The sequence below is a fragment of the Neurospora crassa genome, linkage group V, assembly GCF_000182925.2.
Source record: "Neurospora crassa OR74A linkage group V, whole genome shotgun sequence".
Lineage (NCBI taxonomy): Eukaryota > Fungi > Ascomycota > Sordariomycetes > Sordariales > Sordariaceae > Neurospora > Neurospora crassa.
In genome coordinates, this window is record NC_026505.1 from 69,761 (window position 1) to 91,659 (window position 21,899).

General features: G+C 50.9%; 6 protein-coding genes across 8 annotated transcripts; 3 read left to right on the top strand and 3 right to left on the bottom strand.

Annotated features, from left to right (window-relative positions):
* Positions 1–138: 138 nt before the first annotated feature.
* NCU08868 lies at positions 139–3,848 on the top strand. 2 transcript variants are annotated; one of them, XM_011396436.1, is made up of 3 exons: positions 139–635; positions 753–2,123; positions 2,172–3,848. In XM_011396436.1, the coding sequence occupies exons 2-3, from the start codon at positions 1,288–1,290 to the stop codon at positions 3,439–3,441; spliced, it is 2,106 nt and encodes a 701-aa protein (XP_011394738.1). In that variant the 5' UTR covers positions 139–635; positions 753–1,287; the 3' UTR covers positions 3,442–3,848. The 2 variants fall into 2 exon arrangements, with proteins under 2 accessions (XP_011394738.1, XP_011394739.1); XM_011396437.1 differs by having other exon boundaries at positions 139–2,123.
* On the bottom strand, positions 3,560–5,810 carry NCU08867. Of its 2 annotated transcripts, none has more exons than XM_011396434.1 (3): positions 5,379–5,810; positions 5,027–5,275; positions 3,560–4,974 (listed from the first exon to the last, which is right to left on the bottom strand). In XM_011396434.1, exon 3 carries the CDS (start codon positions 4,707–4,709, stop codon positions 4,419–4,421), a length of 291 nt encoding a protein of 96 aa, XP_011394736.1. In that variant the 5' UTR covers positions 4,710–4,974; positions 5,027–5,275; positions 5,379–5,810; the 3' UTR covers positions 3,560–4,418. The 2 variants fall into 2 exon arrangements, with proteins under 2 accessions (XP_011394736.1, XP_011394737.1); XM_011396435.1 differs by having other exon boundaries at positions 5,350–5,810.
* A 1,720-nt stretch (positions 5,811–7,530) lies between these two features.
* On the top strand, positions 7,531–9,068 carry NCU08866 (hypothetical protein; the record flags this gene model as incomplete). Its single annotated transcript, XM_955509.2, has 5 exons — positions 7,531–7,569; positions 7,713–7,759; positions 7,924–8,072; positions 8,649–8,721; positions 8,900–9,068. 5 exons carry the CDS (start codon positions 7,531–7,533, stop codon positions 9,066–9,068), a joined length of 477 nt encoding a protein of 158 aa, XP_960602.2.
* Positions 9,069–12,985: 3,917 nt separating this feature from the next.
* NCU08865 (hypothetical protein) lies at positions 12,986–14,469 on the bottom strand (the record flags this gene model as incomplete). The annotated part of the gene is made up of 3 exons (XM_955508.1): positions 12,986–13,954; positions 14,139–14,287; positions 14,373–14,469. The coding sequence occupies 3 exons, from the start codon at positions 14,467–14,469 to the stop codon at positions 12,986–12,988; spliced, it is 1,215 nt and encodes a 404-aa protein (XP_960601.1).
* A 3,306-nt stretch (positions 14,470–17,775) lies between these two features.
* NCU08864 (hypothetical protein) lies at positions 17,776–19,754 on the bottom strand (the record flags this gene model as incomplete). Its single annotated transcript, XM_955507.3, has 5 exons — positions 17,776–17,860; positions 17,916–17,931; positions 17,993–19,355; positions 19,452–19,603; positions 19,670–19,754. The coding sequence occupies 5 exons, from the start codon at positions 19,752–19,754 to the stop codon at positions 17,776–17,778; spliced, it is 1,701 nt and encodes a 566-aa protein (XP_960600.3).
* Positions 19,755–20,480: 726 nt separating this feature from the next.
* Positions 20,481–21,840, top strand: NCU08863 (hypothetical protein; the record flags this gene model as incomplete). Its single annotated transcript, XM_955900.3, has 2 exons — positions 20,481–21,432; positions 21,506–21,840. 2 exons carry the CDS (start codon positions 20,481–20,483, stop codon positions 21,838–21,840), a joined length of 1,287 nt encoding a protein of 428 aa, XP_960993.3.
* Positions 21,841–21,899: the final 59 nt, after the last annotated feature.

The window sequence follows — 21,899 nt, forward strand, 5'->3', positions numbered from 1 at the left end:
CGATGTCGCCGACTGCCCTTCCTGTTCCTGACAAGCCAATGGTGGTGAACTGTTAAGAGCCAATGGCTGCAATGCGACGCTGTACAAGGCAGCCACAGCCAACCAATTCGGACGAGTCATCCAACACTAACAAGTCTGAAATTCTCTGAATTTTCACAAGCTCAACTCTTTGTTGTCTCTTTATGACTGGACTGCCCCGATCGACCTCCAACCCCCCTACGTTCCCCTACATTGTCCCTACTGCGTCCATTACTGCAGTCATCGACTCAGAACGGGCCGGATGGGAGCCCCGAAGGCCGAGACCAACAATCATGGAGCTTCCATTCATATTGCCTGTTGAACTGTTCCTTGCCATGGACCCCGAGGAGGAAGCTTCAACCAGCCACTTCCCATATGTCGACGACGTGGCCGGGCCACAGCAGACAGCCAGACGGACACACTTACTACCAAACAGACGTTGGCATTGACAATGATACTGACACTGACGATGCTCTATGCACCTCAGAAAACGGCCCTTTGGGTGCAGAATATGCACATGGACATCTCCCGAGAGCTTCCCTTCGTTTCTCCAGACCCTTGGCAAAAGAAGACGACGGACCAAGATGGCTCGCGTACCCAATGCTCCCACACGTTGTGTCCGTATTGGCCTGTCCCCCTCCCCATCCAATGCAGATTCCATTCTATCGTGGGCGGCTATCAACCCTCACCAGCCTTCATCAACCCTCAACCAACCCTCACTGACACCCAAGAAGCCTGACCCTCGTCCACCAGTCATCTACCGTCTACACCAATCTGGGGCACACGAAACCGCCACCACTGCCGGCCATTGGAGGCTTAGTGGTTCCACGGCAGCGAATAGTAAGCTGCAGCGGCCCCCCATCGAAAAACGGCAAGGCACTCCCGTCCCTACTACTGTGGGACTGCTCGCCTTAGATTAACCTATGTCTCGAGTGAAGGACAGGCACCCAGCAAATCATGGCTCCCATCGAGGACAGCTTCACGACGACTACCTCTACGTAGACTAGTGCTGTATCAGTTTTTGCCCTTTTCTAGCGTGGTGGGCTGAGATAGTCATCCACATTTGACGGCCCGCCTCGGTTGACCATGTGTTGTCCTTGTCTCCATCATCCACTTTTCCGCCTCTTGGTTCTGCTTCTTCCCTTTCCCAAATCACCGCTCGTTTCTTGCCATTCATCACTTGTCTACCTACATACTGCGATTCTACAGTCCATTGTATGTGGGTGGGTGCCTTAGCTACAACCGCACTCTACCACTCCTCTCTGAACCATGGGTTTCCTCTTCTTTGGTCGGTCAAAGAAACCAAGGAAAGACGATAGAGACACACCGACATCCCCACACCATCCTCCTCACCTTTCCAATCGAGGTCATCGTGACCGGCAGGTTTCCGGCTCGTCCTCAAAACATCACTATGCCGCTCTCCCACCACCACCAGCCTACTCGCCGCATGACTGGCACAAGGGTCAGCCGTTCGAACCCGCCGGCCTCCTCCCATCACCGACAGGATGGACTCCGTCTTCACCACAACCCATCATTGTCAACCAACATCACTACTATCTCGGCACTCCGGGTCCAAACTCCCCACCGCCACAACTCATCCAGTCAATACCACCGATTCCGCCGCCAAAGAACAGCACCAGCTCTCTCAACAAGATGCCCGCGGGGTCGGTGATGGAGGTGGCATCGGATATCTCCCAAGTACCAAGCCTCGCCCACGGCTTTGACGGAATGCTTTCCCATTGGCCTGACAACAAGACTCAGCTACTCAACCAAGGCGCCGCCCTCTACGACCAAATCTCCGGTCGACTAAATGATGTCTTGACGAGGATAGATCTGAACCAAATCAGTGGAGAGGAGAAGGAACACTTCACATGGAGGCCGGCTGTTCAGGAAACCTCGTATCCGCCCTCATCGAGCATGGTCGGATCGAGATCCGCGGTGAAGTCGGGAATCCGGAGGAGCAGCTCGCATTCGAGGGAGCACAGGGAGCACAGGGACAGAGAACATCGGGAGCACTCGTCGTCAACGAACTCGGGTGGTTACTTTGCAAAAGTCGATCTCTACGCCAACTCGAGATTGCCTACCGACCTGCCCCCTTTGAGACTGTAGGTACACCGTCATTTCGCATCTGGTCAACTCACTCACCATCATAGGTACATTCCCACCTGGCCCCTCCTCTGTCTCGCCGCTCAGTATTCCGAGCGAGTCTATGAAAGGCCCAAGGGCGCCGAACGAGACGCCCATGTCAACGCTGACTGGCGAACCGGCGCCAAAGCCATGGTCATCAAATCCGTGCCCATGGATTATGTCAACACCATCGTGTTTGCCATTCGCGGCACCGCAACTTTCATGGACTGGGCCGTCAACCTCAACTCGAATCCCACCTCTCCCGAAGGGTTTCTGGACGATCCCGGCAACCTTTGCCACGCTGGCTTCCTTGACGTCGCTCGGAATATGGTTCAACCCGTCGCTCGTCGGCTGCGCCAGCTTCTCGACGAGGATCCCAGCCGATCGTCGTATTCGTTACTCATCACCGGCCATAGCGCTGGTGGCGCCGTCGCTGCTCTGCTCTACAGCCACATTCTCTCGACGACAAAGGAGGCGCAAAGCGAGTTGACGGCGGTAGCTGGATGCTTTAAGCGAGTTCACTGTGTCACATTCGGCACTCCACCAATCAGCATCATCCCGTTGAAGAAACCGGAGGACTTTGAGAGGAGGCCGGAACTGAAGAAAAGCTTGTTCCTATCTTTCATAAACGAGGGCGATCCGGTTGCTCGGGCGGACAAGGCGTACGTGAAGAGTTTGCTCGAGCTGTACACCTCTCCCGCGCCTTCGATCAACCCACTCTCGCCAGCCCCAAGTCGCAAAGGACCGAGCAGTAGTTCTGACCTCAACATGCGCATGAAGCCCGCCGGACAAAAATCTTCTCGATCATCGCTACAGTCATCGAAATCCGGCAAGTCAACAGACGCCAGGAGTACCGAGCGCCGAAGTAGCAGCGGTAGCAGCAGTCACCACACGTCTTCTTCCTCCGGTTCCTCCCACCGCAGCAGCTCGCGCTCCCGCAGTTCCACATCCTCCGCCAGCTCCGCCCTGACAACAACATCCACGACCGCTTCGTCGGTCTCTAGCAGCCACACTTCCTCTTCCTCGCCGGGACCAACTTGGAAACTCCCCGCCTCCACGCTCTCCTGCGCCGGTCGGCTTGTGGTGCTAAGGAGTGGTGACCCAAAGTCCAGGCTAAAAGGCAAGGGGAAAACGGTTGAGGAGCGACTGAATGAAGGAGTGGTGGCGCATGTGGTGGCGAGCGAAGAGATGTTGAGGGGAGTGGTTTGGGGTGATCCGTTGATGCATGTTATGAAGTTGTACAAGGGGCGTATTGAGACGCTTGCTGTTGGGGCCGTGACTGCCAAGGGGTATTGAGATTTGGAAGGGAAGGGGGACAATGGATGAATGGAAAGGTGGAGGAAAGTGCGAAAGAGGTGATGATTGACGATTTGATGATGATGTTACGACTAAACCAACGAAAAAGAAAAGACATTTGACGGCGAATATACAGCAGCTACAACACATGCGGCGACGGCGAAGATACTTTAGATGGACAGACGGATGGACGGATGATACCAGTCGGGGTGCTTGACTACCAACCTACTCAACTCTCTTGTCGCTTACTCTTGACAACATTTTCCTTTTTTTATATCAAAATGCATGGTACATAGCATACATTGGGCGGATACCTTATACCTTGAGAACTTTTACATAGTTAACCAGCTGCGAGCAGCGGAAAGATGGCGGAGCGGATAATACAACTTGGGTTTTGTGTGTGTGTATACAACTTGGTTTCTCCTGGTGTTTGATTACCTGTTACGATTCGTTTCTTCTCGCATGTTTCGTAAAACCTTCGAGGACAAACCAGAACCGCAAATTCCCCTCTTCTCTCCTTCCATATGACTCATCATGACTCACTAACACCCCCCCTTTTCGCTTCTCGCATTACCTCTTCCAGTCATTCATTCGTTCTTGCTCTTATCGCTTCCCAGCTCTCGGCAAAACATTCCTCCACAACAACACCACCAGAGAATCGAAAAAAAAAAAAACGGCATGAGGGAATAACTTCTTCCCGCTCCCTCCCCGTCGTCTCCGTCCAGGAAACTCCCCTCCCACCTCCTCTTCCCACTGCCCCCCACTCACGCAATCATTTCAAAGTACTCCCAAGTTGACTTCCCTTTCCCCTTCCCAGAACCGCGTTCAACATCCCTCCTTTCCCCCCTCTCGCTCCTTTCCCAACTCCTTTTCCCTCAACCCCTTAGTAAAATAGAGGTATCCTTCCTTTCCTCCTTTCCTCCTTTCTCCCTCTCCTCCTTCTTCCTTATGTTCCTTTCCACCTAGAGATACCTCATCTACCTCCGCCACCCAACCTCCTCAAAATCATCTGGTACCCCCATCAAATGTCTCATCCGCTCTTTTTCTCTTGACGTCGGTTGTCCCCGCAACAGACACTGTCCGAGGAGAAAAGACATGACGAAGCAGAAGGTGAGGAGGCCGATCATGATCCAGCCGAGGGGGTTTACGCCGTCGAGGGTGGTGGCGGGGATGTAGTAGGGGTCGTCGTTGTTGGTGGAGGAGGTGGAGGCGGGTGAGGAGCGGGGAGAGAGGACCTCTGAGAGGGGAGGTAGAGGTAGGGAGGGCATTTTGAGAAGAAATGTCTGAGTTGTGGGTTGTGGGTTGTAAGAGGTGAGGTTTGGTTGACTTGGGTGATGGTCGGTCCAATCGTGCGTACGAGATGAGTGAAGTCGTGCGGTTTTAATGCTCGACAGCTCTCTAAACGCGGCTCTAATGGGAGGTTCAAACGTAAAACCTGTGCCGTACTGTACTGGACTCGATGTCGTTCAGAATCTAAGTAACAAAAGTAGGTACCTGGCTGACGGCACCGTTGATGATGCGGATATGAGTAATCTGCCCGTTGTTAGTCCCTAGTATGATGATGTCTGTTTGTAGTTTGACTCACGGTCGCTCTTGTCCAGTTTGGTTGTTCTTGAAAGTCGAGACCGAAATGCACTTGAAAGTCCGAAAAGGGAATTGGAGTGTTTGATTTGAATCCGCAGAGTATTTCTCACAGGTGGTAGGAACCTGAAGACTGCGTGAAGAACAGTCTAGAACAAAGAGGCAAAGAGCGAAAGTCTAGGCAGTCAAGATCAGAGAGTTTCGGAGGTGATGACCTTCAATGTCATAGATTGAATCCTCAATGTGATGAGAACTGGAATGAATGTTCCCTGTTAGTCGATGCCTTCTTCCCGTTTGTAACAAAGAAAGTGGCGGCGTTATGGCTACCTATTTGTGAGATTTTGGGACTAGTGTACCTGATATCTTTCTTTGTCAATCGCACAGGGACCTTGGACAAATATGTGACGGGAACGCGTTCTTCGTCATTTGCGGCTGAGCGCTATTTGTACCTCGAGGTAACTCGGCGTGGCCAAACACTCTTCGTTGTGTTGGTTGGAGGTTTATACCAAAGACGTGGTGGTATTTCGCTTCATCTTGACGATAACGTGTCGTTGACGAAATTGAAGGACGCTGTCGGTGTGAAGGAAGGAATCCCACGCCAAGCCAAACCTGGTGATGGTGACATTGGTGGCGCGAGCAGCCTCATGGTACTTGGGTAATTTCCGATGGCATACATCCATCACAGTGCAGAAGTGGAAGAGGCGGCAAACATGGCGTCAAATATCCTTCCTTTTCGTTTGAAACGGATGAGTGGAGCAGAAATTGGTGAAGTTCTGAGGAAAGAACGCTACAGAGAGAGAGCCTTGAAAACTTCTAGAAGGCCAAGCCGGAACATGCGGGAGTTTTGTGACTTTTATCTTCATCGATGTTACCTGTTGTCGTGTTTGAGTTGTCGGGCTAGAATCGGATTGGTATCCGTTTTGGTGCGGGCCGGGGCGTGATCCTCCGAGCAGCTCCATCTGAAACCCAACCGAACCCTAGGAGCAATCATCCTAGAGTCGCATGGCAAACGGGACCCATCTCGGTCCAGATATCGTCACCCCCGTCGCCCTGTCATGGGAGTTGCCGAGCGCGGTACACTACAACCCGAAAACGTGCTACTTCGGCTTCAGCCCTAAGTTCGCGACTTCGGGGTTTTTATTTTCCCATGCCCATTCCTTGCCCCTCAAATTGCACCACCGGTGGCCAATGCGCGTTGGCATCTTCTCTTTTCGAAGCTGGCTGTTTGCATTACGTCGCAGCTTAGCAGCTGCCTCTTCGATTTCAGCTACCTGGTAACAACTTGTTTCCCGTCGCGCAAAAAAGATTGGCGCGGAGGGGAAGTGCGAATAACCTCATCCCCACAATGAAGCCAAGATTTTTGACTAACAAAAAGACCGCTATGATGACCAGCGGCAGACCAAGACTCTTATAGTGGCCTTCTGAAAGCCAAGTCACGGTATGAGCTGGCGAAGTAACACTGGGACGGCTCTCAAGATACTGTAGAAGTACGGAACCTGAACAGCGTGGTCAAACTCGAACTCCCCCGCAATAGAAAGAGATGCTGGATGCTGGAGTGGAAAATACCCAACGATGCATGCCATGAAGAGACAACACTATGGATGATGTTCTACGACATCTCATCTCGTGATTTGACCAAACACTACTATCAGACATAAAAAATGCAGGTACCGGCTGCCCTCCAGCCCCTCACAGGCGCGTACCAGTTTCTCCTAGTTCTCGAAGTTGTCATTATCGGCATCCTGGAAGTCATTTGTTAGTTCGCTTCAAACAATCAACGATTTGGAACCATGCAAGCATAGCTTCCAGTTGTGATGCTATTGACCATCAGTCTCAGCTGCCATCGACCGGGGAACAGGAAGGGAGAGGGCAGGAAGAGCGATCTTTGCAGAAGTGGCTGGACTCTGAGCCTTGAGTAAGCCACTCAGGTCCAGTCTGTATGAGAATGGCCACAACTGCCTCGGCCACATGCCCGCTGGCATCCTTCCTCAACTCCTCCTTTGCGGTCTCGTCAGACTTGAGAGGAATTGTGTCCACCTTAGACTCGCCAGCATACCTAGTACTTGACGACCCAGCCGTGCGACGTTCGGGCGAACAGCTTGGGTGAAGGTTGTTTCATTACTGTCTCCGCCTGTGTTTCTTCCTGGTCAACGGACTGGATTGTTCATTCCTCGCCGTCGCTTCAGGAGGAGCTCCCTTTTTCAATCAATTTTTGCAGCTTCCTTTTCAGCTGGCGCTTCTTCTTTCAGGACGTGGAAGGTACCCTTGATGATGTTACCCAGGTAAGCGGATAAGATCTTCTCGGTCTGTGTGTAGAGATCATGTTTTGGATCCTTCGGCAATGGTCAGGGAAGTTCGTCAACAAGTACAAGTAAAGGTCTTCTGGCAGCGGACCTACAGAAAGATAAGTAATTTAACCTTGAAGTCCTGGGAAATTGTGGTATATAGACGTATATATGAGGAATGACAGACTCGCAAGTGACTAGCCCCCATTCCTCCACAGCCAGTATGGCTTGTGTGCTGGACTTTGTGCTGCGACTGGAAATGGTACTTCGGCTTGCGCTTAGGATAAGGGGTTTGGATTGAGGCCGCATGTGGTATTCGTTCTTATCAATTTCAAAGCCACTTTGACACCGGTGAATGCCTCTTTTCTGTCAGAGAATTATTACGTGGAACTCGCGCTTCTTCAGATCTACCTTCAGACCTGCGTCGTTCAGGAGTCCAAAACTATTTTGTTGTAGGTCTTGTGGTCCTCCACTTCCCATCTCGGTCATCATAAATGCAGGTACTTCCGCAAAGAACAGGAGGCAGGAGCCGAGATGCAAAGGGAACTTGAGCAGGATCTCCAGCTTCTCCCCAATCGCTTGCGCTTCTTGTTTTCTGGTATTCGTCCTTGTTCAGAATATGTGACGTTATTCACAAGTATTTTGGGAAGTGGTATGGCCAGGCTGCATCAACATGTTCGCCTCCCGGTGACCGGCATGTATGGTTGATTTCGTCGATGCGCGTTCCGCTCTGTAATATACATCTTTCTCTAGCAGTTGTTGTTGGTAAGTTGGTAATTGAAGGGATAGATGAGAGGAAAAGAAGGGTATGAGGTGACGTATGGGTAATACCTCCCGAGCCAAACGACCTATTGTCAAATGCTCGAGACGTCGAAGATGCTTGGGCGCTTTGCTCTACGGAATTCTTTCTGCCAGACGGGAGGGATCTCGGCAATGGCTTCAGCCAGCTTGTAGAGTTTTGGTTCCACTTCTCGTCCTCCTTTATCCAGCCAGCATTTCGTGGTCTTCGAGTGTTGGGTTGGCATCGCGGCCAATGGTTTTGAGTACCAAAAATGGCCTGGTTTAAGGGCTTGGGAGAAAGAGGATCGTGAAAAGAAGATTGTGATATGGGGATGCGACAAAGTTTGCGAGCGGGCGCGACTTCATACAAGACTCTTTGGGTTGAAAGTTGTGTCTACGGCGATGTCGGTGGTCGAGAGCGGGATGGTAAAATTACGAGCTGCGTTGTAAAAGGTCAATACTGTACCGTCGTTAACAGAGAATGTGCAATTGATGTGGCACTTGGGAGATATAAACTGCGTACTAATCATAAAATTACCGAAATTCATGAACCTTTCACAGGGCAAGATGCGGGGAAGCCGGAATCTGCAAGACTCCTTCCTAAGGTTTTGGGCACCGCAGGAACGACTGCATTGTAAGGAGAACGCGACATCGGAAACGTTTGGATCAACAACCTCCGGTCCCCCGTCCAATCTGTTCGATATCTCTCGAGTGAGATATCCTTTGCCGCCTGGAACATTCATTGAGGTCTAACTTCTCTATTTTAACACGCTATTCCAACTAGCTCAAATCACTGACCATGTCGGATGTAGGAAGGCTTTGGTCGTAGCATCGAACTTCCTGCCCAAGGCAACGCCGCGAAGAATGAATATCTTCTCGATCGAGGTCGTCGCTATTGTCCTCGACCTCGGTGATCAGACATTCACCTCTACGGCTAAGTACCCCGAACTTCGGATATCGATGTCTCCAGATTCGGCGTAGAGGTCTGACTACGCAGTAATGTCATGAAACTCGAACACCAGATAAATCTCGCCCGAGCGCTGGACGGTGATGTCGCCTCTGGACTCGTTGAATGCGGGTGGCTTTCGATGTGGATTCTGCACCAGAAAGTTTTCCTGTCTGCCACTGGTAATGCGCGATCAGGACTACGACGCTTGTTGTCTCGAGGTAGTTATGAGCTTCTTGACAATACGCTCTGCCAAAGCCCTGGCCTTCTTCTCTAGGCGCTTGCTCTTCTTCGCAAGCCTTCTCAGCTCGCGATTCGCATGCTCGCGAACATAGGCCGATTCCCTAGCCAGGCTCTTGAGCTTTCATGAAAGATGAGCGATACGAAAGTTGACTACTCTCGGCGAAGAACTCAATGGATCGGTTGGCCGACTGTCTTTTGGAAAGGTCACCAGATTGAGGAAGGTAGCTGGCCGGTTGTTGATGACTTGTGGATGAGGACGTATTCAAGTTAGTTAGTGAAAATGAAGAGAAAATGGTTCTTCTTCTCATCTAGGTCATGTACTGATTGCTGGTAAGGATATCCACTTATTCACCTCTATATATCGGAAGGTGTCTTAAGTGCCCTGTATGTCGCTGACATGATCAGCTCTTTGTTCTAAACCCTAGCCTTTACCTTCAAGATAAGTAACATTCTAGTAAGTTATAACGTTTTTAGATCCCTTCTCTCCTTCCAGAAGCGGGCGAAGTCTAAGTACTTATAGCCTCCTTCTGTGAATACAGAGCTAATTGCTTGCTGTGATTGCGTTTTCCTCATCTATGAATAACAAGATTATGACAAGATTCAGTCACACCAGGGCAAGAAGGAGGCTGCCGTCAAACTGGCGTTTGTCATTTTCTGTGACGCTGATATCACCCCGTGATAGGATTTGTATGGATAAATCTGACACGTGGCGCAAGCCCTGAACGACGGTCTGATTGACTAGTTTCAGCTTGATGTTGAAGCGGTAATGGTAAAGGAACAGATGACTGGACGTGGATGGAATGCAAGTTGGATTACGAATTCCTTGCGGTACCTAGTTTAAACCAGTTTCGAATTCAACTTGGTGAAGACTGCCTTCCACGGCAAAGAGAAGAGAAACCGTTGAATCTCTATCACTAACTGCCACACGAAACAGGCGCCGGTCAAACAGCTTGTCCCTTATCACTTTTATTTGCCACACAAACCCATCGAGGCGATGGCAACATCGGCCCTTTGGGCATATCATTCAACCAAGTCTCCCGACCAGTTCGGATTGCCCAAACTTTGCCCGTGGCAATACGAAGCCCTGACTTTTGACGGGCTATGCACCCATGCGGCCTTTCTGGAGGTGTTAACTTTGGTCATGCATGGAACAACTGCGACCGACCCTGACAGACACAACCACCATTTCGGAGGCAGCAATCCATTCGTTGGAGGTACCAGCGGAGGAAGGGTACGAAGCGTAAGGTACAAAATACAGGCATCAGCATCTGTCCACACCTCCATGTATTGCAGGCGCCGAGGAGGGCGACAGTTGGTATTTTTGCGCGAGGGGCTGATGACTTCCGTCACTGCAGTAGCAACCGTGAAGGAAGGGACCCAAACCAAGCAGAAATTGGGAAGGGACTTTAGGTTACTACCAATTTATTAGGTAGGTGCCTAGTCCTGCCTTCGCGTAGGAGAGGCAAGATCAACGACGTGTACTGTCTCTGTTCAGCTTTTGCATTTATCTGAAATTTTTCCCTCGATATTTTCGCGTGATTCAGGCGTGTACAAGATGTCCTCAATATTCACCTGTTATTTTATCTTCTAACAGCGTGACCCGTCAAACTAGTACCTACCTTGTTTACTAGCCGAATAAGTATGAAAAAGCGCTTTTCTTCTAACCTAGGTTGTCAGTTCTTTCCCTACAGAATCTTTCTTCTGTTTCAATTTGTCCTTGTATCAACTCGACAACCAATCAGTCTGGATATGCTACACATCTCGGCACCTTCATTCTTGCAGCCATCGCACAACCAAGCCATCATTTCGGCGTTCAAGGGCTTGTTGAACTCGGCTCTGACAAAAGCCCGCTTCATCTGCGTGTACGAAGGCTAAACGAAATTAGTTAGTGTTAAATCCGGGATCAGTTGAAGATTAGTCCTGGATTAGTAAGAGGCTTACAGTGTGATCCTTCTTATGCGTGCAGTGGCTGGAGCAGCGGTTTGTTGTGATGAAGTTGGGAGTCTTGCTGGTTGCCCAGTGGATGTATTAAGACTAAAGCTTGTTTGGAGGAGCCAGAAATAACTGCTCGATGTTGGCTAAGACGCCCCCATATTCCTGTGACACCGTTGCAATCAGATCCTACGTAGATACAAGGTGGTTTGGAGCCTGATTTCTCTAATACCGGCACATAAACACTCCACCCCGCTCGCAAACACTATTCCTATTAATGACTTCTTGCTGCTTTCTCTTTGGCATTGTTGTTGACTGTTTGGATCAAACCGCATGGAGACCAGGATGCCTGCGTCCAGAATGGTATATTGGACTTGAGAGGAGACGACCAAGGAGGACGATTAGCTCCCAGAAAGAAAGACCAAGGAGTGCGATGAGAGAAGAGAAGGCTGGGAGCCAAAGAGCGTTCTGGCCTTCTTAGCTGGCACCGTTTGTGGGTAATTTGGAAAGGTCCTGGATGACCAACCCAACTCTACTTAGTGGCTTATTGGTTTGGCTCTTTAGCAAATCTCCCACCCATTTGCCTGTACGCGTTGTCCACATACGGGCATGCTGTGTATTCGAAGCTTACCAGACCCAGCCGAGTATCTTTGTAAGTACTCCTCCAGCCTCTCCCTCTCTCTTTTCTTCTTCTTCTTCTTCTTCTTCTTTTTTCCTTTTTTTTTTCCTTTTACATTTCCTCAACTGTCTGTTTCAGCTTCTCAAGCTCTTTGTCCACTTTCATGACCCTCTCTTCAGCCCTTGCCGTCCGGTCTGCTCTCATCGCCCTAACGTCCTCCCACATCTTAATTTTTGAAAATACAACAAGAAAAAGAACAACTGGCCTAGCAAAGAGGTCCCCCCCCCCTAAAATACTCTCTACAAGCAGGCTCTCGAAAGCTCTGATAATTCCAAATATGAACCAAACATGGGCGCAATCGCCGCAGCATCCCGGGGAGAGTAGCCTTGGGCTTCAACCGTAAATCAAGGAACGAGACTCAAATCCCAAGAGTCAACCCCGCCAACATGATGAATGGAATGGGAGAATAGGCGAGTAGGAGGAGTGCAGCTACACGCATGCATCGTAGCTGCTCTGTAAAATGCATACTGCCATGACCGGGCGTATTCTGACTGAGGCACGTGGAAGGTGCTTTCTGTTCCGGGTGCGATCTTCCAGCTTCGCAGCGAGTATTTTCAGTTCTTAGACCTGGGCTGATACTCTATCCCCTTTCCCTCAGCCATGCCGCAATGAAATATTCTTCTTCAACAATCAATTATTCCAGATTTTGTTGTCAATCTGTAGCGTAGGGATGTATGTTAGATGATAGTGTTAGGTGCATGGATTGCTTCTTCATCACCAAACACACTGGCAAAGAACATCACATGGCAACACTCTGAACAAAAAGGGGTGCTGAGTGTGAGAGCAAAGAGAGAGGTTCAGATAAGCTATCTATTGTACAAGACAAACACCAAACATGACGTGTTTTAACTCTCCTCATCTCATGCTTTCCATGGCAACAAAAACGTGCCGGCACACATGACTTCCATTATTCACGAAATGACCCAGGCAAGCACCACCCAAATTTTACGCTTTTTACTGCCCTGCGACCCAAACCAGCCAGAAAACCGGCTCTTTCCTCCTCAGCAAATAAGCCCAAACAAGCATGTGCACCCGACCAAGGGAATACTTCCTCCTTCTTACAACCCGCCCACCAACAGTTTCTCCCACGCTATACATTTACCACATCGGCCCATTCCAAACAAGACCAGCCGGCGGCCTCGGCGGAAACGGCTCGCTCGTCTCCCACGCACCTCTCAACTCTCTAAAGAAATGGTTACAACACGGCCTTCCTCCCAACACCTCCTCCACCTCCAGATCCCCCTCCAACGCCCCTGGCACCTTCACACACCTCGGAAACGCAAACTTCTTCTCGAACTTCCAGTGTCCCACCCCGTTCTCCCAGGCTTCCTCCCTCTGAACAGCAAACAGCCTCTCCACCAGGGCGCCATGCTGCCCGCAGTGTGACTGGCAGGGCGAGCCGAACTCAGCTCTGCCGCCAAGGTAGAGGGCGATTGCTGTGAGGGTGCCGAGGGAGGGAGTACGGGCTCGCAAGCGCTCTTGCCAGGAGACCGGCAAGGTGCGGATGCGGGGGAAGGAGAGGAGAGCGAGGAGGGTGCGGTGGGCGGGGGTGGAAGGGGAGGGGAGGGGAAGAGGGTAGAGAGTCCAGCGCGTGATGTAGGGCCAGATCTCCAGTTCGAGAGAGGTGGGGTCGGGCAGCTCCTGGCGGGGATGGTGGTCGTGGATGGTGCGGAGCACAAGCAGGCTAGGGAAGGGGACTGGGGCTTGGGCGGCGGGAAGGACAGTGGGGATTTGTATCGTCTGCGCAGGTAAGTCGTCGTCGTCGTCGTCGCTGTCTTCGCTGGTCGCGGCCATGCTGATGCCCGAATCGCGCCACTGGTCAGACTCGCTGCCGTTGTTGGGCTCCGCCACGCCGTTACTCAAGTTGTCGTCAGTGTTTTCGGGCACCGGCGTGGCGGCGCCGCTGCTCGTCTCCGAAGGCGGGTCGAACTGGAATGGTGCCGCCCAACCAAGTGGTGTCTGCCTTTGAGCAGCAACGAAGGCGAACCCACGGGGATCATCTTGTGGGCCCAGGTTGGAAAAGGTGCCATTGCGGTTATCGAGGAGACGGGCACTAAGATGAGCAACCTGAAGAAGAACAAACAAGTTATCAGTATATGGGTTTGGAACACAGGTACCTATAATGACATGTTTCAGTCTGATCGAGGCAGTGATTTGTCAGTTGTTCCTTTCTCAGGATAGGTACTGAACTTGGAGTATCTGGAAAGTCTGAAGATCACCTGGTCCCGTAGGTGTAGTAGGTGGTACTCACGGTGAAATGACCAGCCAGTTCTACAGCAAACTGATGGACTGCGTGGCAGCCGACGACAGGACAGTGCCACGGGAATCTCTCTCCCGAGTGAGGAGCGTAACGCTCGGGGAACAGAGCGGCCAGGTGATGGTACGTAAACAGCTGCCCGTCTATTGTGATCAAAGGGTGAGATGTCAGCAAGCAAGTCCAATGTAAGAAAATAGTAAAATACTGTTTGAGATATCGTAAACCTACTGAAGATTCCCGTCCAGTGATGGTAGGAAGCGCGCCCATCAAGAGGAGTGGGCCTACCGCCCGCGGCGTTCGCTTGCTCTTGCAGCCAGGGCTCCATGGTGAAGGTTACCTAAGTTGGTAGGAGGAATGTAACCGTGTATGGAAAAGTGTGATAGAGGTAGAGGTACGCGTGAGGTCTGCCGACGTTGACGAGTTGTATGAAGAGCGTGTTGCCGCCTTGATGAATATCGGTAGGAGTTTGAAGCTTCAAGAAGAGCGATGTGTTTTCCTTGAAGAAAAATATTGCGAAGCGTGACGAGGATGAAGTGGAACTCGAAGTAGAGAATTAGAGTGCGGGGGAGGGAGAATAATAGCGACAGGATTATTGTGGGCAAACACTCGAATTTGAGACCAGTTGCCAGCCAGGTGACCCGGCAATCTGAGGTCTGTATTGCTCAGGTGGACGGCGTCATTCATCATCCGAACCTCTGGGTTTCTGATTCTGGAAGGGGAGCAGAATTGGAAAGATAAATGGCAGGTACTCGTATTGTGACGCGTTGGGCTGTATCTCATCTTGTATCTACCTAGAGGTAATCACTTGAAGAGACTGGGAAACGGGATTCCTATTTGATGTCTTGTAGATATCTCTGGGTAAGCACTCAAGTTTGGATCGACGCAGTTGGAAAATGGCTGTTATCTAAGGTACCTCTGGAGGCATTCAATGTGCTCGTAAACAGAGTGTTTGGTGCTAGGTTCTCTCTCGTTCCCAGGGCTTCACGATAGTGTGTGGCGCGAGTGTGAAGCTGAATGTACCTCCATGTAGAGGTAAACTTCCAGTCTCACAAGAACACCTCAACATGTACTGTTTTGTCTGAAGAAATGGAAAAGGAACCTAGCTACCTGGACAAGAAAAAGATCACCGGAGCGAAGAGATACGACTGATAGGTTGAAGAAAGATAAATGATACTAGTAGCGAGACAGAGGTATGTGTTAATTTCGAAGCTCTTTCTATCTAGAAATAAGGAAGTCTTTCTACCAGAGAACGGCCAAAGATAGACGCACTTACCTTTCCTTACACGGACTCAAAAACGAAGCCATCGGTGGTGCATGCAGCTGTGGAAGCTTCCAAACCATCGCCCTCCCCACAACCTCATATTGCCCGTCCCCAAGCCATCACCACCATCACGCCGGGACTCGATAATTGGAAAGAATAGGTAACAAGATGAGAAACACAAACCAGTGAATGAAAACCAAGTTGTAGACAGAGAAATTGATTTTAGCTCCGCGTTAGGAACCATATTCCAGGAAGGTACGAGCTCTTCGTAGAGAATTATTTACAAGTGTCCTAGGAGCGTGGATGGAAATCTTGAGTGCGTTTAGAGGTGAAGAGTGGGTCTGGTCAGAGGTGAAAAGGTGGGTCATGGTTGCTACACCCATGGGGCTGCCTTCTGCGTTTGTTCCTGCGGTTATTATGCCAGGCGCGCTAGCTGAATCGAGATGAATGCAGTCGACGACGGTCACGCGACGTATGCCAAGGGCGAATCTTTCAATAACCACAGGACCGAACCTGAGGACAAACACTATGTGGAGGACGTTGTTCTCAGACATCGAAGACGGAACGAAAGAGGGCAAGGAGAAGTATTGACGTTGCCCAAACCACTCATCAAATACAATAGGGACCTCAGTGAGTCCGAAATTCAACGGGAACGACTGAAAGATACCTCTAGGTATCCTACCAACCAACACCGGTTCTTTGCCAACCTGGATGACATGAATTTCCCGGCCCCATGACTATCCCAGCCGTGTACAATCTGTCGTTATCTTTCGGAACCCATAGAATTCTTCTTTCAAACGCTTGATCTTTCTCGCCCCGCGTCCGCTCAATGCGACCAAACGGTCACGGCAGGGCCACAACAATGTTACAATGCCACGACAAAATAACTTCACTGTGCTATGGTGGCTAATATGGCTAACCCTCCGGGCATATAACGAGGGACTTCGGAATTTAACGCACAGCTTAAGGGATCTCGCCTAAGTTTGTATGTGAAAATTGCATTAGTCCCTTCTACAGCTAGACATTGGTCCTGTGAAGAGCTTTGGAGATCCGAAAGCTGACTCTACTATCTCGACCCTGGGAAGGTGCTGTCTGAACCTTCGAGGTGATCAAAGTGTTGCTCGTGAAGGGGAGCAGGTATCTTTGTACTTGGAACACGTCTTGCTCTTCCCCAATCATTGGATAACTTATCTGTACTTCATCAACGGTCCTGGGGTTTATTTTTATCGGTAACTAATCGAACGTATATCTACACCTGATGGGTCTTCCGAAATGAAATGATTTGTTGGGATCACAACGGGACCTAGATTTGCTCAACAAATTAACTCTAAATGCAGGCTAGTTCAACAGATGGAAGGAATGTCTGATGCATACAGAGGCACAAGTAGAGGTATGCTTGAAGTGGAAGCAGCTTCAGCACGCATGCAGATTGAAATGTGTTTCCGTTTGGAAGTCGCTGCCAACCTAAGTTCTCTGTTTTTCCATCCTTAAATTTGAAGCTCTTCTTGAATATCCTACGGCTAACTTCGTAACATCAACGCTCGCATGTCTCCCATTCGTTCTATCAATTGCACCCACTGCGAGTTTATAGGAAGAAGACGGGCCCCGGGCGTGGGTAAAGAGACTTGCTGTTGGGAGAGGTGGGGAGGAAGAGGAGATTGGCGAAGGGAATGAGATGGGAAGAAAAGAAGAAGAGGGAGGTATAGGAGATGAAGGTTTTGTGTTCGCTCGACCAGCTATCAGAGAGGAAGCACTTTTAATAATACCACTTCTATGAACGGAAGTGGCCACGACTGAAGTAGTAACGACGAAAGTGACGGAAGTAGCAGCAACGAAAGCCGCGGGAATAATACCGATGAGGCGAAAGACGGGCTGGGTACAAGACATCTGATGAGACCAAAGTTCCTAACAGTGTCGTTTCGGAGGCGATGGGCAGGAGCGACTATGTGAGTAGTGGAATCGTTGACTGCTCCTTGATATTAAGATGATTTGATTGGACGTGGGACGAACAGAAGTCTTGACACATTATTCGAGGCTAGTGAACCTAAACACCTACAACAACGTATATGTCAAGCCGTGACTTTTCATACCTTACCAGAACTAACCAGGCAAGGACAACACTCTCCTCCAGCGCCGCACCTACCAAGTCGTCCTTCGGTTGAACAGAACAAGAAAACCGGACAAGCTACTAGGTTTAACCTATTCCTAAGACACTAGAGGTATCCATGCCTTAACAGGGTCTACTGTAAACGTATATGACCGTCTCTGTGTCAGGATGTGTTCCTTTCATTGAACAGCTTTGTCCTGGCTTGATACTCCAGCAGCCGTCTGCTGAAATTGTAAAGAGCTGGTTTGCGGTGACTAAAACGCTCACAGCTCCCTGCTTAACCACAAAGAGGAGGGCTCGGTCATACGCTTGAAAGTTTCTCGGAGAGGTTCGAGATAATGTGACAATCTGAAAGGTTGTGTCATAATCATCAACAACATGCCTGGCCGTGAGCTTTGATGACGAATAAGCAAGCGGAGCTAGCGGGCCAATGAGAGTTAGTAACTTTCAAGTTTCATCACAAATTTATGAAGAACTTACGCCCTGAGTCTAGGGGTCGCCCATTGTGCGGAAGTTTCTCCCACTTTGTTTCCCACTTCGCAGGCTGCGTACCAGACTTGGACATGCGATTGTTTTTCTTGTCCCACTTGTTCGTTGTTTCTTCCTTTTGAACAGCATGTGCTTGTAATGTCTTTGCTTTCTTAGGCGCTGGTATCACCTCGTCGTTGTTTGCCTTTCTCTTCTTCGAAGTTGCATTCCATGGCTGCGTCGATGGGTCGACAAATGTACCAGGCATAGTCAGTGCTTTCGTGTTGTGGCGAAAGTATGCATTACAACAATAGTAGCCGCGGAACCTTTTCTCGAGAGCTGGGGAAACCTTTCGCAGATAATCCGGGAGTTGTATGCACATGTCAAAGGCAAACTGAGGATGGAAACGCGGGGCATTTTTGTCGCCATTATGGTGTAGTTCATCATGAAGACCCTGAAACTCAGCGCAGCGCATGTTCCCGCAAGGGGTGTTCCTTTGCACACCACCGAGATACAAAGCGACAGCCGTCAATGTTTTCAGGGAGGGCTTCCTCAAGTTGAGCCACCTTTTCCAGCAGTATGGTAAGTCGCGTTGGCGGGGCAAAATGAGAAGTTCAAGGAGACATAGATCGGCGGGGACCGGCAAAAAATCGGATGTGAAGGAAGTGATGTATTTCCAGACATCGGAATTGGCATACTTGCAATGGGGTGGATCTGATTGCTGTTTGTCGTCCTCAGCGACTCTGGCGGGTGATGTTGCTGGCGGCGATCTGTCTGTGTCCTCCTCTTGAATGCCAACGTTTCTGGGATAATTAGTGGCAACCTCGATGTTGGCGCACGCAGGCTTATCTTTATTCTGCTGGTCGGTCTTTCTTCCGCGGCTCTCGTTGTCGTTCGTGTCCGAATCGTCGCTGCTCGCTTCCGAGTTGACATTGCTCTGAAGCTTGGTCTCATTGGCTTTCTGGTGTCCAACCTCATCCTCCGCCTCGTCGGTATCACTTGCATCGCTGTCGCTGTCGCCACTTCCGTCACTGTCGTCGGTATCACTCTGGCCGGCATCGCTCCCGTCGCTCTCGTCGTCGCCACTCTCGTCGTCACTGTTCACCTCGCTGCTGCTCGAGGGCGGTTTGTTGCCAGTTCGAGGCTTTGACTTGTCATGTCGATCAACTGCTATGGCAGAAGTCTCAGGGGCGCCTGGTCCCAGTTCGAAGTGGTTGGAGTGTGATGGCCGCCGCAGACTCGGGCTCTGAAGCTTGTGTCCTTGAGACGCAACGTACGGCTGGCAAATTGCATCAAAGGCGTTCTCGGGGTCCTGGGAACGAACAGAAAATGTGCCGTCGAGGTGGTCGTGTAGGATCGAGCCGGCATGAAATCTCTGGGTAGGAGAAGCACTTGTTAGCTGAATTTTCATCACGAGTAAGCCAGGCATCAAGATGGTCTTGAAACAGTGAGTCCATTGTGCGGTTCTTACCACAAAATGATCGCCTAGGTCCGGTGGGGTGGCATATGCTTGTCCACAAGTTCGAACTGGGCAGTGCCATATGCTGGTCTCAGCTGAGCGACTTGGCAGATATCTCTCCGGAAAGAGGGCGCCAAATCCGTGGGTAACTATGGGCTGGCCATCTTTAGGTGAGGTATTAGGTTATCCGTGATCTCATTCGAGGGGTGGGGCTTCTGGGGAAGACGAACCAATCTCGCCCTTCCAAATAACATATCTCCTTGTGTTGTCCCTGGTGAAAACAAGTTCGACCGGCTTCGAAACCGGGCCGGCCATTGTTCAGGATACTGTTCCGAAGGTGGGTGTGGACCAAGTCGCGCAAACAACGGGAGCAAGAAATGAGCACTATCTTGGTTGTAGGCGGAATTGAGCAGAAAGTCGAGTTCTCTGCAGTGCGGCAAGCTCGTGGTTGCCAAATATTCGGGCGAAAAGGCGGCAATGTAGTGAAGGGAAGAAAGAGGAATGTGGAGAAGAGTGCAGTGAATGGAGAAAGAGCGGAAGGGAAACGCAGAGAGATGCCAAAATGAAGTCCAGATTCGAGTACGTCGGGACGGGTGGGGGGGGGGGGGGGGGGGGAAGAAAATCAACAGAAGCGGACAACCTAAGTATTGAAGGTGTGCAATGTTCAGTTCTTTCCTTCGGTGATTCTCGGCTTGGCCCTGAGAAAGAGAGCGTAACATGGACGGTATTGAGGGCAGGCAGCGGTCCTCGTTCCTTCTTTGACAGCATCGATGACTGGCCTGCCGTCCCGACCGAGGGGTTCCGTATTCGAGTCTAGTGGTGTTCGGCCCGGGCAGGCAAGAAATGACCGGAGGTTTGGTTGCCAGGCCGACAGCTTCATAGGTGAGTGAAGGGCGCGCGCCCTTCGTCATCGACTCCTCTTCGTGAGCTTCTGCTCTTTCCCCCACCAACGTTCATTCGGCCATCACATTCTTGTTCACAAAACTTCTCTGTCCTCGACCTATTGGCGATACAGTTCTACCACAACCTGACCGCAACAAGATGCCGTCGGCACCGTCGTGGTTGTTAGACTCGGCATCGCAGACCAGCCACTCTGTGCCAAAGACACCAACCATCAAGAAAGAGCCCGGAACAGAGGAGTCGCCTCGTGTACTTGCACAAGTCGAACCGACGCCCAAGAGCGCCAAACGGAAGGCCCGAAGCGAAAGCCCCTCGGACTCTGACCGATCCAACGATGGAAAAAGTAAGAAGAAGAGAACCGAGCGCCGGAACAAGTTCAAGACCAGTGAGGTATGGCAGTACCTTGTGAACGTGAGCTCGAATACCTTTGACGAGCCCTACGGCAGCTTGACAAAAACAAGGTACATGCGCAACATCGTGGCACTTCCGCGCAAGCGTGAGTTGCCGGCGGTATGGGCAACTCGATTGGCTTCCGAAAAACCAAGCAGCGAAATCTTGCAGTTGCTCATTGCCTACCTCGTTGGTGACGATCCCGGCGGTTTTCTTTGCGGCCTCAATGGGCCCGATTGTGCAGGAAAGTGGCGAATTACCGGGCCGGCCATGGCAACATTCCTGGACGACAAGGAAGCAATCCACAAAGCTTGCGCATTCCCCAAGTGTGTCTTCTGCCCAGAGCTTGAAGATTCCAACAGTACTTCAGGTAAAAGGAAGTGTTGCAATACAGTATACCGGGACTCTGATGACCCTTCAATGCCCGAGATTTGGGTGCCGCCCACTCCTGCTCTTGCACCCGACCCGGTTCCCACTCCGGTTTCAACTCCGGTTCATACTCCGGCTCCCACTTCGGCTCTTAATCCGACACCATCGCCCGCGCCCTCGACACAAGCAGCAACGGCACTCCCGGCAAGCCTCAATCCAGAGACCCCAAGCCATCAACTTCACCACGAAGCACAAGCGCAGGAGGGAAATGTGTATCTTGCCAGCCTCTGGGAGCAGCGAAACGAAGCAATGTACCTCTCCGGACCCATTAATGGTATGCCACACATCCCCTTTCCCTCAATCTCATCACGTCTTCCTTAACGCGAGACCACTGACAACCTCTCAAGTCTCGACCAGCTACGCCCACTCAGCCGGCTGGCTTCACCAGCGCGAGGGACAAATTCTTCCCATCGGCGCCGACAGCGGCGCAACTCTCCAGATCCTCGACCTGGAAAACAAGGGCGCCACCGTTCCGCTCCCAAGCGACTCTCATAATCTTGTGTGCATTGTCTTTGAGGGCACCGTGGAGGTCATCCTACAGGATACGCCCGTCTTCACCCTCTCGCGCGGTGGCCAGTGGAGTGTGGGTGTCGGAAAGGAGTGCAGAGTTCGAAACCCGCGTATTGGAACGAAGGCCATTCTGTACAACATTGGAGCACCGGTTAGGCAGAACGACGAGTAGACTTGGCGATCGGATGTAATAGAAGAGATGAGTTACATTGAAAACATTTTGTAATGAGG

Bases quoted from the DNA above. Each gene is read 5' to 3' on its own strand.
- NCU08868 (XM_011396437.1), top strand. From the start codon at position 1,288: ATGGGTTTCCTCTTCTTTGGTCGGTCAAAGAAACCAAGGAAAGACGAT. The intron at 2,124-2,171 runs GTAGGTACACCG...TCACCATCATAG, and splicing joins GACCTGCCCCCTTTGAGACT to GTACATTCCCACCTGGCCCC.
- NCU08867 (XM_011396434.1), bottom strand. From the start codon at position 4,709: ATGCCCTCCCTACCTCTACCTCCCCTCTCAGAGGTCCTCTCTCCCCGC.